The sequence below is a fragment of the Motacilla alba genome, chromosome 8 (genome assembly GCF_015832195.1).
Source record: "Motacilla alba alba isolate MOTALB_02 chromosome 8, Motacilla_alba_V1.0_pri, whole genome shotgun sequence".
In the NCBI taxonomy this organism is placed as follows: Eukaryota; Metazoa; Chordata; class Aves; order Passeriformes; family Motacillidae; genus Motacilla; species Motacilla alba.
In genome coordinates this window covers 18,929,900-18,947,397 of record NC_052023.1, presented here as the reverse complement: position 1 = coordinate 18,947,397, position 17,498 = coordinate 18,929,900, and the positions used below count along the sequence as shown (strand labels likewise).

The 17,498-nt window shown below is 36.2% G+C and overlaps 1 protein-coding gene across 4 annotated transcripts in view; it reads left to right on the top strand.

The window, feature by feature from the left end:
• Positions 1–17,498, top strand: part of CDC14A (cell division cycle 14A) — a 48,812-nt gene that overhangs the window by 13,616 nt on the left and 17,698 nt on the right. For 3 of the 4 annotated variants that reach the window (XM_038144208.1, XM_038144210.1, XM_038144207.1), the window contains exons 4-8: positions 2,312–2,404; positions 4,690–4,769; positions 10,871–10,937; positions 13,065–13,127; positions 16,245–16,332. In XM_038144208.1, the coding sequence (XP_038000136.1) occupies positions 2,312–2,404; positions 4,690–4,769; positions 10,871–10,937; positions 13,065–13,127; positions 16,245–16,332 (391 nt within the window). Of the gene's footprint in view, positions 1–1,634; positions 1,677–2,311; positions 2,405–4,689; positions 4,770–10,870; positions 10,938–13,064; positions 13,128–16,244; positions 16,333–17,498 lie in introns of all 4 variants that reach the window. The other variant, XM_038144209.1, reaches the window with a different exon arrangement.

Sequence of the window (17,498 nt, the reverse complement as noted above, 5' to 3'; positions counted from 1 at the left end):
TGGGAAGTGCAGATTGGACTAAGAACAGAGAGAGAGCCCTGTTGGGAAGCTGCTGCTTACACATCCTTGCCTTAAGGGTGTCCTGTGACCAGCTGCAGGAGTTGTTTGATCATAGGAAGTAAAAGAGTCTGCAGATTGTCATGGGATGGTTGCTATTACTATACTGCAACACTTTTGGGACCCTGAAACAATCATAGTGCTTAAGCCCAGATGATTTGGTGTGTTTGGTTGGGTAAGCACTTCATGTACTTTTCTTAAGAAAAGAGTCTTCAAGTATGGCACAAAAAGAAATTATTTGCAAACATGCGGGGTTTGGTATGGATATGGTGTCTCAAATTTAAGTCTTAGGCTTCTTTAATTTTAAAACTTCTAAGGATAGCAACAGGAGAAATGAAAGTGTCTCAAAATTGGAATGACTTGGTATACCCATATGATTAAAAAAATCCATTCTATAAAATAAAACAAGAAATATGGTCTTATTACATGGAACTTACTTCTCACTAGCTAGCTTTGCAGTTTAAAATAGTGGTTTAGGTGAACTGTAAACTGCTGCAAAGAACTTTGCTTTAAAATAAGTAGTAGTCAATAAGTTATAATTGAAGTTCTGTCACTGTTGCATAACTACTGTAATCTTATCCCACCTACACATCATGGGTGGAATTGCAGTTAGAGAACACTAAAATTAAAAAATTGAGGAGGGGGAAGAAAGGAGGAATCTTAAAGTACTGGGATTCATTTTGTCAAGTTTTAATAAAAATTGAATGCTTCACTAATTAAGTAATGACTTGTGCTCTGTATGTTTGCATATACACTGAGAGAGATGTTGCTGTTGGCCTTAAGATACAACCTCTTCCAATCAACAGCAACCATCTATTTCAGGAGTTACAGTCCTATTTACACTCACTTGCATTAGCTGTCACTCCTTCCACCTCTGGAAGTTGTGCCTTGTAAGAGCAGACTGGAAGGTACAGTTAGAACTGTGAGTAAAGGTGCTGTTTCTGTGGGGCTGGGAGTAACAAACTCACTGGGGTACCTGCATCAGTTTTCTCCCGAGTTGATCAGATAATTGATTTTTTGTGGAAATTTTGATTCTGTGGTTAAAACTGTTCTAAAATTTGCAATAAATTTTGAGATTAGATTTGCAATAAGTTTGAAGACTCGACATGGACAGGTCTCTGTGAAATACAGTTGGCACTACAAATGAGGCCCTATTCTGCAGCAGTTACCTCATCTCCCCTTCCCAAGTGTCAGCAGTGTCAAGAGATAAAAACCTGAAGTTGGGTAACAATGGCACTGGTATTAGGACATTTTATAGAGCATGCAACTTTTAAAAATAGAAAATTGCTTCAAATAATTAGAAACAGAATCTAGTATATCTATTGATGACTTCCTCAAAACTGTAGGAGTGCCGTGAAAATCGATCTGGAAAAATATACAGGGGTGTAGCTGAGTGTAATGGAAGTGTGGCAATTCATGAAGTTCTAAAAATTACTAATGCGGTAAATTGTTTGACTTGCCGTTTTTAAGTGACAATATTGTCTCTCTCTGGCTTTAATGACAAGCTGCAGCAAAACTGTTTATTGTTCTTTTCTGGTGCTTGTTGATTTTGTTTTCAATGGGAGGTTTGTCCACAGGATTCTGACACAGGCTTCTTTTCTTCATAAAGAAAAAGAATTGTGAGTGATACTGGTTTTGTCTTTGCCTAGCCTTTCCTTCAGGCTTTTCTCTTACATAATCTTTTTCTTTTTTTACCTTTTTAAGTAAATTCTTTGCTGTTGAAGGTTTCTAAATATGCCCGTCACCCCATTTTAAAGTAGTATAGATGGACGTGTTTAACTTATAAAATGACTGTAAGGTTGATTGCTTGACTTTTTCTCCTGTCTTCTCCACAGAATTATGTGCTAAAGAGGTTTAACATACAGGATGATGATTTGGATGATTTGCAAATTTCAACGTCTTTAATCAGTGTTCATAAGCGAATGTTTCAAATATTTAAACTTGGGGGGGAAAATCCAGATTTTTATATTGAAGATTTTGGTTCAGCTCCACTTTATAGCATGTTTTTGTACAGCTAACCAAGAGATCTGCCCAGAAACAGTGGCTACTTCCCTGCACTCTTATTTATCTGTGATATAAGAAGATTGTTCAGAGTATCAGTAACTTTTTCTCCTTTAATTTTAAGAACTTCTTGATAAGAACTTTCTCTAACATGTTTTGCAGTTTTGGAAAAGTGATTTTGCTAAAGTATTCCTAAAGCGTGTTCTTTTCTTAGTAAATATGCTGATTTGTTTGTTTATTTTCTTTTAAACAGTATTTCAGTATCTCAAGGATGAAGATTGTGTACTACACCAGTTTTGACCAGCGGAAGCGAGCAAATGCAGCGTTTTTAATAGGTTCATATGCTGTAAGTATTCTTGATCACGTGGATACTTAAACATTCCAGAAGAGACTTCTGTGTGTAAAATGGCTTCTCAAGGGGTGCTCCTTTAGGGAGGTGGGCAGATGGTCATTTCATTTGTCTCTAAACTGTTTTTGAAAACTCTGGATGAGTTTTAGAGAAACCTGGTCACATCCCTTAACTCCATTTATTTTATTAAATAGGGAATGGCTTTGGCAGATCCCCTGCATGTTTTTCCCTAGGATACCATTTTCTTGAACGTTGAAAATCCAAATTGCTTATCTCTAATTGACCATGTTAGGATGAATTGCTTCTCATGTCAGTAGTGAGATTCAGACTGGAAAGGAGAATGTATTTTCCCACAGCCTTCTTAAAGCTACTAAACCAGAGGCATAGTGATTATTGAATTTATTTATTTTCTCACTTAACTTTCATAGCCTACCCAGAATAATAGACAGTGTGCCACAGCTGTACTGGTGTTTGGAAGTTAATTGAGGAGGTTTGGTTTATTTGTCCTGGTTCCTGTTCCTTTTTCTTATGGGTAGCAGATGGACCAGACATATTTCATTCTCATGATTCTCTGAGTGTGTATTTTGGTAGTAATATCTTTTATTAGATTTCTGTCATGGCAGTGAGAGAGAAAAGCTGTTAAGTTCTTAAGTTTGCAGTTTTTATGCAGCAAATGACTGGGTAACAGTAAACTACTATGGCATGTCCAGTTACTTGCTTGCAGAAGTGTTTTATCCGAATTAAAAATTTCAAGTAGATGTCTCAGCCCTACCTGAAACATGAAGGGTTTGTTTGCTGGTAATCTAAACAGCTCTAGAGGGGATCTGCTCGTATACTTCTGATTTCTAAATGGCAGATGTGTGTGGGGAAAAACACAATTCCAAATTGCATTTGAAATACTGTGGATAAGTGTGAAAGTGGACTTGGAAAATACTGATTCCCTTTTTGTTCTGTCAGCTTTTTAGGAAATATGACGTGAGTTTTCTTGACAGTGGGTACATGAGGCCATTATTGCTACATGTCATGTGCCTGTGTAATGGCCTAATTGTGGGGACTTTCCCATCATCACTCAGAGGGTTGAAAACATAAAAAGGAAAATGTCAGAGGAAAAGAAAAATGTTCAGTATTTATTGAATCAGGGTTCTACAAGTAGCAGCGCCACATGGTTAGAGTTACAGTAGTGACAGTGGGGAAAGGCAAGAAAACCTTGTCCCTTGTAAAAAAAAAAAAACTGCTCTAAGAGAATAGTTAATATCTATAAAGTAATTTTTAAAGCTTATACATTGCTTTTTACATATCAAAAAAAGCTTCAGCTTATCCAAACTATTCACACTGGGCTTTTTGTGTTGTTAGGGTGTTTTTAATTTGTCTATGTTGCAGAAGGAAAGCACTCTGAAGATTCATCATATTAGATTAAAAAATGAAGCTAAGTTTTGCTTGCTGACTTTTCATTGATACAGATGAGTCAGAAAATGTCGCCTTGATTTTTCTTAATGGAATTCATTATTTTTTAGGTGCTGAAGACATACTGTAATGTTTTCCTCTTCATTTCATTATCCTTCCTCCTTCAGTTATTGCATTGCTCCTGACATCCAAGATACTTCTGATTTTTTTCAGGAGCTTGTTCAGTGTTTCTTTCCCTCTCCTTTTTCTTTTTGTGTCCTTAATATATTTTTTCTGTTTCCTCCTGGTGTCTTTTTTTATGAGCCTTTATGAGCTGTGTGGACAGACAATGACCAGTGTTTAGTTCAAAGTGTCATGTGTCAATGTCTTTGAGCAGACACAGCTTTGAAGGGCCAGAACTTCTGCCAAATAAAACCTGCAGTATTGGGAGAACGTGTGGTACAGATTTCCCCCTGCTTCATGCCCCTAATTGCTTGATAAGATGGAAACGCATTTTTTTTCCTGAAGTTCTCTGAAATACCCTCTAAGGATTTTTTGTCTACAAGCAAGACTTTAGGCTTTAAATGCTATTTTACAGTAATTCATGCAACATTGAAGACTCTCAGTTGTAGCAGTATGTGACTTTTTTTCCAATTTTCTTTTTTTAAAGTATGGGATTGACACAAAACAAAGTTTTTGTTGACTTCTGTTGATAGCTGAATCTTTTCTTTGTGTAGGCATGTCTTTTTTGATCTGTGTATGTCACAGGAATTGGTCATGAAGGAGTATAACAGCCATTCTTACAAGTTTAGTGTGCTGCAGGAAGTTCCTGTTGGGTTAAAGAGTTTTCAGGCTCAGGGCTGATTTTTTTTTTCCCCCTCTTCCCCCATCCCTTTTAGGTTATATACTTGAAGAAAACACCAGAAGAAGCTTACAGGATGCTTTTATCTGGATCTAATCCACCATATCTTCCATTTAGGTATGTGAACACAAGAAATGAGGCTACTTCTCTGTTTTGAAATTTGCTAAAAATTTTGGGGTTTAGATTGCCTCCCAAAAAGGTGTTTCATGTCTGATACAGGTATTGTATAAAAATGACTGATCTCCAGAAAAAAATATTTTTTACATCTCCTGTAATTACTTGCTGTTTGTGGGAATAATAAATCATATACATTGATACAAGTCTTAAGTAAGACTCAGTCTAGCAAACTGTCAGGTTTTGGAAATAGTTCTTAGCGTGTTTGTGATTTAGCACTTAAGCCTTTCCTTCATAATGCATTGTTTTACAATTTGGAATTCATTCAACTATTCGAAATTACCTAGTCCCTAGCTAGTGAGACTTACAGGATTGAAGGGGGTTTTATGCTGTTATATTTTCTCTGTTTTACAGAACGGGTTAAGGTTACATATTAAGGTTACAGAATGTTTTCAGTGAATCATAGATGGTTTCTATCGATCTGTCTTTAATCTCTGTACTAAGGTCACACTCAGGCTTGACTCTAAGGAATTTTAGCTATCATGCCTATCTAATAGAGTGACTTCCAAATATTTTTCATGGTGTGGACTATGAAATGCCCTTATGCTTTTTGAATGAGAATACCTCATGGTATTCTTATGCAAACACCGGCAATAAAATGCAACTGCAAGAAGGTCAATATCCTCTCTTTTAGGGGAATCAGCATTTTGCAAGTAGTGTTCACTGTCAGCCAATGCATTTGTAAATGTAGACCTACCTTGTCTATATCAAATTCCTCTGATTCTTCAGCCACTCAGCAAAGGAAGATCAGATTCTCTTCTCATGCTTTGCACAGAAGTCAGATGCACTATAAACTGCTGGGGTGGTAGATTTCTTTTAATGTCAAGACCAGTTTGACTATGAAATCTTGAACTATCAGCTACATTTAAAGAAAAGGTGTTAAATCAATGATAGCTTTTATTGACAGAGAATTTATACCCTGATCTGATTATTGATAGCTCTCCAGAGCCCAAGAAGTTTACTGAGCTGCTGGTATCCATATTTTTTTTCAACTAATCATAAAAGATACTTGGTGCAATGCATAACAAAAATCATTTTTAAATATGTCAGGTTTTTTTTAACATCTCCAGGTTCTGTGTAAGATGCAGGGGTCATGATCTACATTAAAAAATATCTTGTATGTGCCCTAGCATTGCTTCCATGAGGATCTGCTTCATGATCTTCCCAGGCACAGAGGTGGTGCTCACCAGCCTGGTCTCCCTTTCTACCCTTTTTAAAAACAGGAGTGATGTTTCCCTTTTTCCAGTCACTGGGGGCTGGGCCTGTCTGCCATGACTTTTCAAATATCACAGAGACTGGCTTTACAACATCAGCCAGTTCTCTCAGGGCCCTGAGGATAGATACATCTCATCAGGCCCCATAGCTGAATAGCTGTATCTTGTTGACCAAGTAAAGAAATTTACTATTTGGAATTGTAGTAAATTGGTATGTCTTTAGGTTTTTCTCACCCCTGCCAAGGTGAAAATTAGGGTGTGTAGAAAAGAGGATTTGACAGAGTGAAGAAACTTATTTGGCAGGTACATAAATGGTAAGACAGAAGACGGGACGAATAGCGTGTTTGCAGAGCAGTCTCACAGGACACTGTTTGCTCCAATCAAAGGCCATAGATTCTTGCCTTGCAACTGATTCCTTATAATATTGATACTGATAGTAGCAGCCATGATAAGAAAATGCTGTTTCTGCTTGACTGGTAAGAACAAATGAAAGTAATTGTCTCTGATTTCTTGTGAGGCTGATTGGAACCACAGTAACAAATTTAATGACACAAAACAATTTCCTATTAAGTGTTAATTGATTATTCATAGGCAATCCTTGTGAGTTTGAATTAATAAAATTTTGTTTCAAAATAGAATAGTTACCTACTCTATAATCATCAAATGAGGGATCAAAAAATAGAAGACACAGCAAGATTTTCTGGAGATAATTTTATATTATATACAAAAGAGCTTCTTTGTGTTTCCCTGGGAATGGTATACTATTCAAAAACACTGAAGAAAGCAAAGTCCAACTAAGGGACTACTCAGGTTTTGCTGTCTGGGTTGGCAAAATGATTACAAAAGATGAATTGTCTAATTCCATTTGTCAGCTTCAGGAGAAAACGGCAGTAAGTTCATGGAGTAGGATATTCTGAAACATAACTGCTTTGCAGTCTTTTTCCAAGTGTTTCAAGCCCTAGGTTGCTGTGAGAGAAATTATTGTCTAAAGCTAAAGCTTTTGACAGTTATGGGGTTTTTGTGGTGGGTTTTGTCTGGTGTGGGCGGGATCTGGTATGTGTTTGGGCTTTTGTTGCTCTGTTTGGGTTTTTTAAGGCAAAGCTTTGGCAATGTTAGAGGGACACATTTTTCTTAAGTCTTGCTGTCTCTAGAAGGAATATAGTGTTAGGAGCTTTTGCTAGAAACATCCTGATTTCTTGAGCATTCTTTCTTGTATGGTGTGGGGCTGGGAAGCACCTATGTTTCTTTTGGATCTGCTTTGGACTATGTCAGCTCTTGTCTCTGGATTGGAGGCTAAACAGATTCTGTTACCTGCAGTGTAGTTTGTCCTGCTGGGGAAGATGGGTGTGTAATCTGGCTGTACTGGAGGGGAGACAAAGAGGAGGGAGGAAATAAAATGAAGGATTGTGATAAGATAAGATGCTAGATGAGAAATGAGAAGTCTGACGGGGAGGGGCTATTTGGGTATGGAGTTCACAGGTGGAGCTTGATCTATACAAGAATCTCAAGAATTACTGGTTCTGAGAGAAGGGCAAGTATATCTGATGAGGATCTGCAGTGGGACAATCTACATTAGCTGGGAATGAAAAAGAAATAATTTAATCATCCTCCCTGGTGTTTCAAAGGCCTTGAGACATTTCCCCTTTCCCCCCATTCCAAGACATTTGGACCATCTCTGTTGCAAAATGTAGCACAGTACAGAGGCTCAAGCCATCGTGCCTGTGCTGGAAGCAGTAGCCTTAGGTAGTGTCTCCTTGGCAGAAACAAGGTGTCCTGAAAAGAACTAAAATAACTCTTACTTAAAACATTACCCAAACGTCTTACCTCTTTGCTCATGTTCTAAGATCTATCAAGGAAGTAATTTGGAGATACTAATCACTGCTATTTAGTATTTACTGACTTGAATTTATTCTTGCAGCCTTGAACTTAGATATTACGTAACTTCTGTGGTATAGGTCATCTCTGTTTGAAGTTTAAGAGTTTGTCAGTGAACAATGATCAGTTAAGTGTCACAACTGGACTACTTAAAAAGTTTGTTAATTTGATAACGGAAGTGTCCTCGATTTGAAAAAAAAATAGAAAACTTTGAATAGGGAGAAGCTGCAGCATTGTCAGATTCTTTGTGGAGTACTGAGGTAGGTTTACATGAAGTGAGCACTGGAGAACTGATCTACTTTCATGTAGCTGAGTGACCTCAAAAAGCCCTAATCGGCTTAGGTCTTCAGCTGGTATTTCATTTAAAGACAGCTTCAGCAAATACAGTTCAGGGGTGGAAAAAAATCAGATTGCTCCTCTTACAAAATTCATAGAAATTTGTTTTTGTTTGGTTTTTTTGTTTGTTTTTTTTTTTTATAATAGAAAAGCTAAAGATAACTTGGCAGGATAAGGCACTGCTGTCTTTGAGACACTTTTGTCTTATTTTTGGCTGATTCACTGTCACTTGGTGACGCTCTAGTCTCTTGAAGATCTTATACTATATCTTCTCACTTCCATTTAAAAACAGTGCTAACACCACTTAAAATTGTCATGAATGCCAGTTGCCTACTGAGAAGCAGAGTTTCAGATTTTTACCTCAAACTACTTTGTATTGATGAAAAAACAAATTTATTTTAATATTATTATGTTCTGTCTCTAAATAATTACGTGAATTTCCGAGATGGATTTTATTTCATAGCTTCTGGGGTTTGTTTCTTTATTGGCAAGTGCTGGGGAAACACATTTTTTTTGTTATTGACAGTGTTTAGAGGTTTGGTGAAAGGGAAAGCATTATGCAGTATTGAGGTCAGCTACAACTGTGAAATCCGATGTGGGATATGCAGCTCTGTAATGCCAGCTCAGATTCATACTGAATCTGTATCTCCTAGAAATACTCACATTTTTTCTCATTTTGAAAGTGAAAAGAGTTGTGTCACTGTTGGAAAAGTAAGGTGGCTATTCATTTGTGCATAAAAGACTCTAAGGATACTGTAATGAAGCATGTGGTCAGTACCTACTTTAAAGGTGCACATCAGGAGAAATGAGACATTTGAGACATGGATGCTGGAGGCAGTCCATGTTAGCTGCCAGCATCTGCGTGCTGGTCTGGTAACAGCTGGCTGTGGGAACTGTAGCTGAGGATACTGTACACCTGGAATTGTACATCTAGGTCAGCTTCACCATCCTCCCTCCCTCTTTTGTGGTATTTCTTATTAATGGATTAGGGATTATGTGGGTTTTTCCCCCCAGCATGGTTTTCATGTACAGCACTATCAGATGCCTTATCTGTCAAAGTAGTAATTATATACATACAGATAAAATAAAAGTTACATTCTTGTTACAACAAAATAACACATAAAATTGAACCTGTCTGCTACAGGCATATCTTCTATTCATGTTTCTCTAAATATTTAATTTTGTGGTTTGCATTTGTTGATTTTATTTCTGTCAGCCCCTCCAGAAAACTGGTACAGCTTTTAAATACCCTTTCTGCTATTTATGTGTTCCCATTAGGGCCATTAATTTTTTTGCTCACAAGACTTTTTTGTTTGCTAAAAGCATTTTGTGCTAAAATGATCTGTTATCCTGTGATATTCAAAATAATAATCTTAATCCGTTGTCTGTCAAAAATGTATTGTCTGTGAAATTAATATATTAAGTTTGGTATGTTCTGTTTAGTCAGTATAATGAAAATACTGTATGGCTTCTCATTTTTAAAACTTCTCTGTTGGCTTTGGATATGGAAGATTCATACACACTTCAAAGTTCCTATTCCAAAACATTATGGTTAAGTGTGTTTTAATAATCTAATAATTGGAAAGCATTTTTAGACTGGTCTGCCTGCAATATGACACTACCAAAATAGTAGCTTTTGATTTTCTTAGAACCATTTTCTGTGAACAGTGCTTGCTCAAAACTGCTAAACTTACTCTGCTCTTAAAGAATGGGAGAAAATTTTCTACTCTTAAAGTACTTGAGATTGAAGGAGCATATCACAAACTTCATACTACTTATAACAAGTCTTATCAAAAAAGGAAAGTTTTCAATGAAAGATTGAAATTTTGAATCAATTATAGTTTAAATATGTATCTGCCTGAACCTAAAATTTTACTATTCTGATAATTTGCAGTTGTTAGGACTCTGTCTAAGATAGCAAAGAGAAAAGCTGTAAAAGATTCCCGTAATGAGTGATAAGGAAATAATCTGCTCAGGCAGAGTTTTGTTAAAATCAAAGTGGTCTGAAGCACACTTCGAAAAGTACATTTTCATTTTTCCCCAATGCTTTTTTTTTGGTGGTGTGTGTTTGATGGTGTCTCACTTCATCTTTTACAGACAAGTTGTAATTTTCATGTGGTATATTGAGGTTAAGTAATTTTAATTATATCAGGATAACTTTTAATTACATCTGTAATCAGGCATCAAAATGGAAGCCTGTAAATTAATTCCAAGCTATTAATCTTATTTGCCTGTCCCTGTTAGTGTAACACAATTAAGACTTGAATATTGGTTTAAGCAAGCTGTGCTTTATTTGCTACTGTCTTTACACAATCCAAACAGGATGCAAACCTTCCTGTTCTAGGATAGCATAAATAATTTTGTAAAGAGCATGTAGTTGCCTGATGTAAAATGTGCACCTAAAGTAGCTTGCAATATCTAACTGCATTTAGTCTGAGCTACATCTTGGGTAGGGGAGTACTTTAGCCTCAGCAAGCTTCTAAAAATATGTCTTTGGACTTTAATTTAGAGTTCTCCAAGGGTATTGCATAGCTTGAATGTGTTCTGTTGTGTTCTGCCTTTGCCCTAGTTCTTAAAAAAATTCTGTGTACATTAAATTCTTTTGCATTAAATCTATAGGGATGCTTCATTTGGGAACTGCACATACAATCTTACGGTCTTGGACTGTTTACAGGGAGTAAATAAGGTAATAATATTTTTTCTTAGCAAAACAGGTTTAAATTGTTTTTTAAAACATGAAGAAAAATACTGTTTAAATAGATTATAAATCCTGGTTTCAGAGCAGGTTTGTGAATAAGTAGTGATGAAACCTGAGTTACTGAGGAGTGTGTTTGAGTACTGATGGTGGAGCAAGGTTGCACTTTTAGACTGCCTGGCCTGGCCTTTGACAGCTTTTTGAACTTCACCTCATGAAGTGGAACATGAAAATGCACCAGACCTGGCTGGGGACAGCTCTTAATGCAAGACACTGTGCTAGGTCTGCTGATAGATCATTTATAGCCACTGCTGAGAGGGGATGGCAGGTTGATGAGGTCAAGTGAAACAGATACCTAGGTGTCTTAAATCTGGGATTTAATCAGAGCAGTTTTTGCATGTACTTGGCCCCTGCTTTCCCCAAAACACTTGGTTCAGTGTTTGACACTGATCTTTTCAAAATTTTTTAAAACCAGTGAAAACTAATGTATCTTACTAGTGGTTTGATGTGTCACTTTAAGTAGTCCTGATCTATTAAGCTCCAGTATTGTTCTGTCAAAAAATTTTACATCAGTTCTTAATTGGGGACCTTTAATTTTGTTGATCATTTCTCATTGTTCTTGGTGAAGGGAACGGGCTATAGGAACAGTGCTGTACAGATACTTTATAGACCACTTGTAATTCTTAAAAGTGGCAAAACATGTGTTTTTTAAGAATTGGCAAAAGAGAGATCAAGCTTAATATTTTTAGTTCTGTGGAGGTGGGAAAGGAGCTGTCAGTTACCAGCAAGACTGTAATTTGTGAGGCATTCTGAAGATCTGAAGTAGTCAGTGCAATCACTGTAATTTATCTGCAGCTAATACATCAAAAGGACGGTGAGAATCAGTTTTTCCTCCTTTGTTCTCATAAAATGTGTTATTTAATTTTTGTCTAGTTCACCTACGGAGGTAAAAACACTTTGGGCAGAAAACATATACCTTAATTGAAAGTAGTCTTAGTTTACCTGGATAAATTTGGTGTTTGTTTGTGTTTATGTCATATACATGTAATTCAGGGGGCCTGCAAGTTGTGGAGTGCAGCCAGCCAGCCATGCTTTGATGAAATACATTTTTCAAAATGAGCTATTCAGACAACCTCTCAGTATCTTAGGTTTCATGACAGGTCCAGTCACTGAGCCTATCTTGTCTATAACCAAGCTATTTTTCATTTGTGCTAAAAAGATGGTCTGTATGTAGCAAACAATGGCAGTCTGATTATTGGTTTTAAATTACAGATCTGTGATGTGTTCTTATCACACCTTAATTCCAGAATTTTGTGCAATATCTATGTTTTTCAAAATGCAATTGGTTCAGTATAAATATATGGTGCAGAAATGTCTCCCAAAAATTTGGAATAAATATTGGCTATGAATTTCACATTCATAGACATGTTTTCAATATGGTTATTATATGCAAATCTTTAGTACAAGAGTGCTGTAATTAATACCAGTAAAATGAATCGAATAGAAAACTTCTTTCAGTCCTGTAGTAAATACTGTCTAATGTAGGCTAGTGGACTTTATTGTACCTGTGAAATGTGCATTAAAAGAAATAATAAAATACATGTTATATATGGCACTGCATTCTGTATGTGCCATTTTGCCTAGGTATTATAGTGGTAAAACTAAAGTATCATACTAAGAGCAGAAAAATCAATAAACTCTGTGTTCAATGCTTAGTTATGTCCAACTGCATGAAAATACATTTGGCATAGGAATCATTAAATGAGTGTATGGCAAAAAGGGAATTGCTTTTTAACTTGTCACCTGCCTTACAGAAAAAACCCCACAAGGTGGGACGTGTAGAATCAATGTTACAATTTAAGTGATATGCAACAGCCTTGTGTTCCATCCTCATGTCTTTGGAGGGGAAATAATGAGCCTCACATGTTTCAGTGACATTGTTGGAGTTTTTGTTTTATGTGTTGTTAATTTGTGCAAAATGTCATGTTGTCTTAATGTAAAAGCTTCAATAAGCCACAAGCACAAACATTTAGGGATTTAGTTTTGCTCAAAAAAAGTATTATAAAATGAGATTATATATTGTATTTCAGTGTAAACTGACACCTTGTTGCCTTTTAGGCCTTGCAGCATGGATTTTTTGACTTTAAGACATTTGATGTGGATGAATATGAACACTATGAGGTTTGTACATTTAATAATGCATTGAACGTATTTGAGTTACCTAAAATAAGAGTATTCAGTATCCCCAACTTAAAACATACTGGAAACACACTTTGAGTAAAACCCAGTGTTCATATGCAGGTATGTACATGGAAACCTATATGCTCTTTTTGAAGAACATGCAAGATTACTATCCTTGCAATTTCAGTGCATCATATCATAAATCTACTGTTTTCTTGTAGCCTTTCTGGCTTCTTAGACCTCTCTCATGTTTTCCCAGCCTTCTCCCAAGACACAATCCAAGATTTCTCAGCTGGTCCACAGAATGTTTTCTTTCAGCACTTTTTAGTTCCTTATTCTATTCCTATTAGTCCCAAATATATGACAAATTTTTTTATAGCCACATAGATCAAGCAGATTTTGAGGGTTTTTTTAGTAAGGATGCATTATGTGGAATTCTAGTAAAGGAAATACATCCAAAATATTTCCCTAATGAAGTCCCAGGAAGCTAACAGACGTATTTCACTGGTCTGCCAACTTTCCTACAACCTAAGTATAGGTACTCTTGTTGGCTCTAGATGCTTCTAGGACTTAGTAACATGCACACCTTTATCTGCTGGTGTAAAAAGTTATCTCAAGCTACCTTGCTTTAGAGAAGCTTTAAAATATGCCATGCTGTACCTGTGGACTGGGCTGCGTGCAGAGGAAATCTCAGGCACAGAAGGTGTATGTACATCTGGTCCAAAAGAGTTGCATGGTCTTTGTCTACCAGGTCTCACTCCAGGGAAGGGAAAAGGTTTTTACTGAAGTCAGTGACAATCATTTAGTTTATTGGACATTGTCTTTGGAACCTATAAATTACTGCAACTGTATTGGTTAAGGAGAAAGATGGGTAAACTAGAGGTGTACTACATATTTGAATATAAATTTAACTCTCTTTTTAAACTTGTGTTGCTTTACTGTAGTCAATATTCTTCCCACATTCTTCCACTCTATTGCAATTTTCAGAAAACTCAGAAGTAATGAGAATGAAGTTGCTAAGTTTGAAAATCTCCGTTTTAAAAGCATTTCCTATAGCTGTATGTATTTCAGGTACATACTAAAATGCTTCATAAATGTTCAAGAAAGTGAAGAGGAATAAACAGTGGAAAAAGTTAATTGACAGCACATCTGTGCGGTAGATGTCTGCAGAAGGCAGTCTGTAACACAAATCTGCCTATTTCACTAAACTTGAAAGCATTTGCAGGATACAGAAATCCTTCTACAACGTTCCATAATGATTAGGTTCAAAAATTGGTATAGCGTTTGCAGAATTACCAAAATTAAACGGACAGGAACTAAAATTTGAAGTATGAAATTGCTGCTTTTTGATTACTCTATGTACAAAAAGAACTTGTTCTAAAAACAAATGGTAGTTTGGAATTCTTTATGTATGGTAGGTGTTAGTCTGCTTGAAAAAGAGTCTTAAAATAATTGACTAAAGCTATCCCATTATCTTGTTTAAGGCTTAACATTATTTTAGCATGTGAAAAGTACATACATGTGAATGATGTTTATGATATGCTGTTTGCTGAGTTTAAGAAGCAAGAATTTGGAATCATCTTTAATTTTTTGTCCATTTTTTGGTACGTCTTCTTTTTTTTTTTTTTTTTCCACACCTCATGGTCAGCTTTATGTTTAGTTATGTCCCGTGCTATATTTCAAAACCTTTCAGTGTTACAGGTTTTTGCTATGTTAGGTCTTCAAATGTGTGGTTTTGTAGACAAAAGTTGCATACAACTTAAATGGAGCAGGCTGAAAGGAAATTTTCTCTCATGTTTATAGTTCTTTCATCTTACTATCTTATCAAGGCAGCTAATTCCCCTTTTGTTGGACTGGAAGTAAATTACTGATTGGGTTTTTTAGTAATAATGGTGCTTGCATGTGATGTTGAGCATACACATACACACCTATACAGAGATACCTGTGGTTCATATTGATCAACGTTGAAATTATTCGCCATGACCCCTGTAACTATCAGGAACTTAATCCACAAATAAAACTGGTGATAGAAATACAAAAATATTTTTAGCTTACTGAGCAGGACTTCTTCCCTAAAGGGAGTAGGGGTGCTGCAGAGCCAAGATGTCAGTCTGTAATGCTGGTGGGGGGCAGGGGTCCTGCCTTGGCACTGAGCTTGGTTCTCTAGTCCTTATGCAACCTGGGTAATTTCCAGGAGTTTCCATTGTGTGGGGACATTGGGAGCAAGCCTAATGGGCTCAGCTGAACAAACAGTCGCTGAATTGATTACAGTGATGTCCATTATCAGAACCTTTCACTCATTAGGATGTTCTGATGAGCTGAGAGCTAAAAACACAAGCTTAATAATGCAGCTGAGCAGAGTGCCATGTCCTTAAAAGTCATGCTGAGAATAACTGCATTGCCAAACAAGGAATGAGCAGTCTTCAATTAAAGAAAGAAAAGAAGGCAGTTTGGAGCTACAGTTCATGTTCTTCATGTTCCATATTTCCAAAGAAGCTTTCATTTTCAGGAGTGACAGAATTTGAAGAGCCTTTTTAGGTTTTCATTTAAAAGCGAGCAAGAAATGCAAAATGTCATTGTTTGAAAGTTTATTAAAATCTACTCTATTTATTTAATTTACAGTTTTCTTCTGTGATTACTGGCTCATCAGAGTTTATGCCAATATGTAAATTTCAGTTTCTACAGGGAGAGGGTAATTGTTTTGAAGGCTAATTGGTTTTTAATTTGTTTTCTGTGAAGTGGGTTTTTTAGCTACTGCCTCACAAGGAAGAACTTTTCCATAATTTTTGATTAAAACATAGAAGAATGGTGGTGTTTGTCAGTGTTATTAATAGGTGTCCTGAAATACTGAACCCTCTCAAGGAGAAATATCTTACATAAAGGATCTTTCTGCTTTTGTTGGAAAACTTAAGCGAGTGTTTACATTTCATTTCATTAAGATCTGAGAAGCAGCTTATGTTTAATTTGTCCCATACAGTTAAGCTAGCTAATTACATTTTGAAGTGTTTCATTTTAATGCCACAAGAACACAGTAAAGAGTAAAATAAAATCTTGAGTAATTTTTTTACCTTGTATATACAGATATTAAAATGTTTTTCTCTTCTGAAATTTTTGTAGCGAGTGGAAAATGGCGACTTCAACTGGATTATTCCAGGAAAATTTTTGGCTTTTAGTGGACCACACCCGAAAAGCAAACTTGAAAATGGTACGGTGTATGTTTTAATGCTGTGCTATGATCTTATTTTTCCAGCATGTAAAACCATCACAGCAAAAAAGCAGAAGGTAATAGAGGATAATAGATCAGTTTTAATCTTCAGAAATAATTATCCAGTGAGCATTTTATATATGCTCATAGAATTTAATTCAGAAAGTTTTGGAATTCTTCTTTGCCAGAAGAATTTCAATTCTTCTAACAGTCAGTAACTTTCCATCCTGTGACAAAGTGCCTGAGAGACTCAGGTCACTTACTATCCTCCTGGAACCTGACACCTGATACAGTAAGTGTGCAGAACTAAAGGTGAGTTGCATTAAACACAGAAGACTATGTTAAGAGTTTTGTGACACAGATCAGGAAAGACTGTTAAAAGAAGCTTGCCTTTCTTACTGAAGATACTTGGGGGAATGTGAAGAACCTGGAGAATGTGATTCTAGTGGAATAAAAAAAGGAAAAACTTGACTGCTTGACTGACAGAGGGAAGGTAGAGATTTGGTCCAGCTAAAAGGAAAATCAGTCACTTAAATATTACCTTCAGGTTTTTTTCTAAATTTGACTATATTATTTGTGCCACATCCTGTTGTTTATGTGAGCATATTTTCTGAATATGTACCTGCCCTCCCCATCCCCTTCTTCTGCTCTCTCATGTTTCTTTTATGGCTGAAATGCTGCCGCTTACAAAGCGTCCACTGAAAATTTAAACAAAATCAAGAAAGAAAATATTCTGGTTGGTTTGGGTTTCTTCCCCAGTCATTGTTGCAGCCCTTTCTTGCAGAATTTTTTCCAAATTTACTTAAATTGTTCCACGGAATTTTTAAAACCTGTTTTATTTTTAACATATATAACTGAAAATTATTAAATTAATGCGCTTAAAATGCAGTTACGAAACTAGAAATAATCCTTTCCCAGGTGATTGCAAGTACTCATTGCAAAGCTACGTTTTCCTTGTTATCTTGTGATTCAAATTGCATTTACTAATGCATATATGACTTGACCTGAGCAGCTGTTTTGTGGTTGGTCATTGACCTCCCTCCCTCCCCCCCCATCTTCATCTAGAGGATCCTTTTGTCTCTCAACTGAGAATCAAGGCAATAAAGCTCTCTTACTTCCCAGTAGGACAGGAATAATTTTGGTATTGCAGTTTATCCTTTGACTGT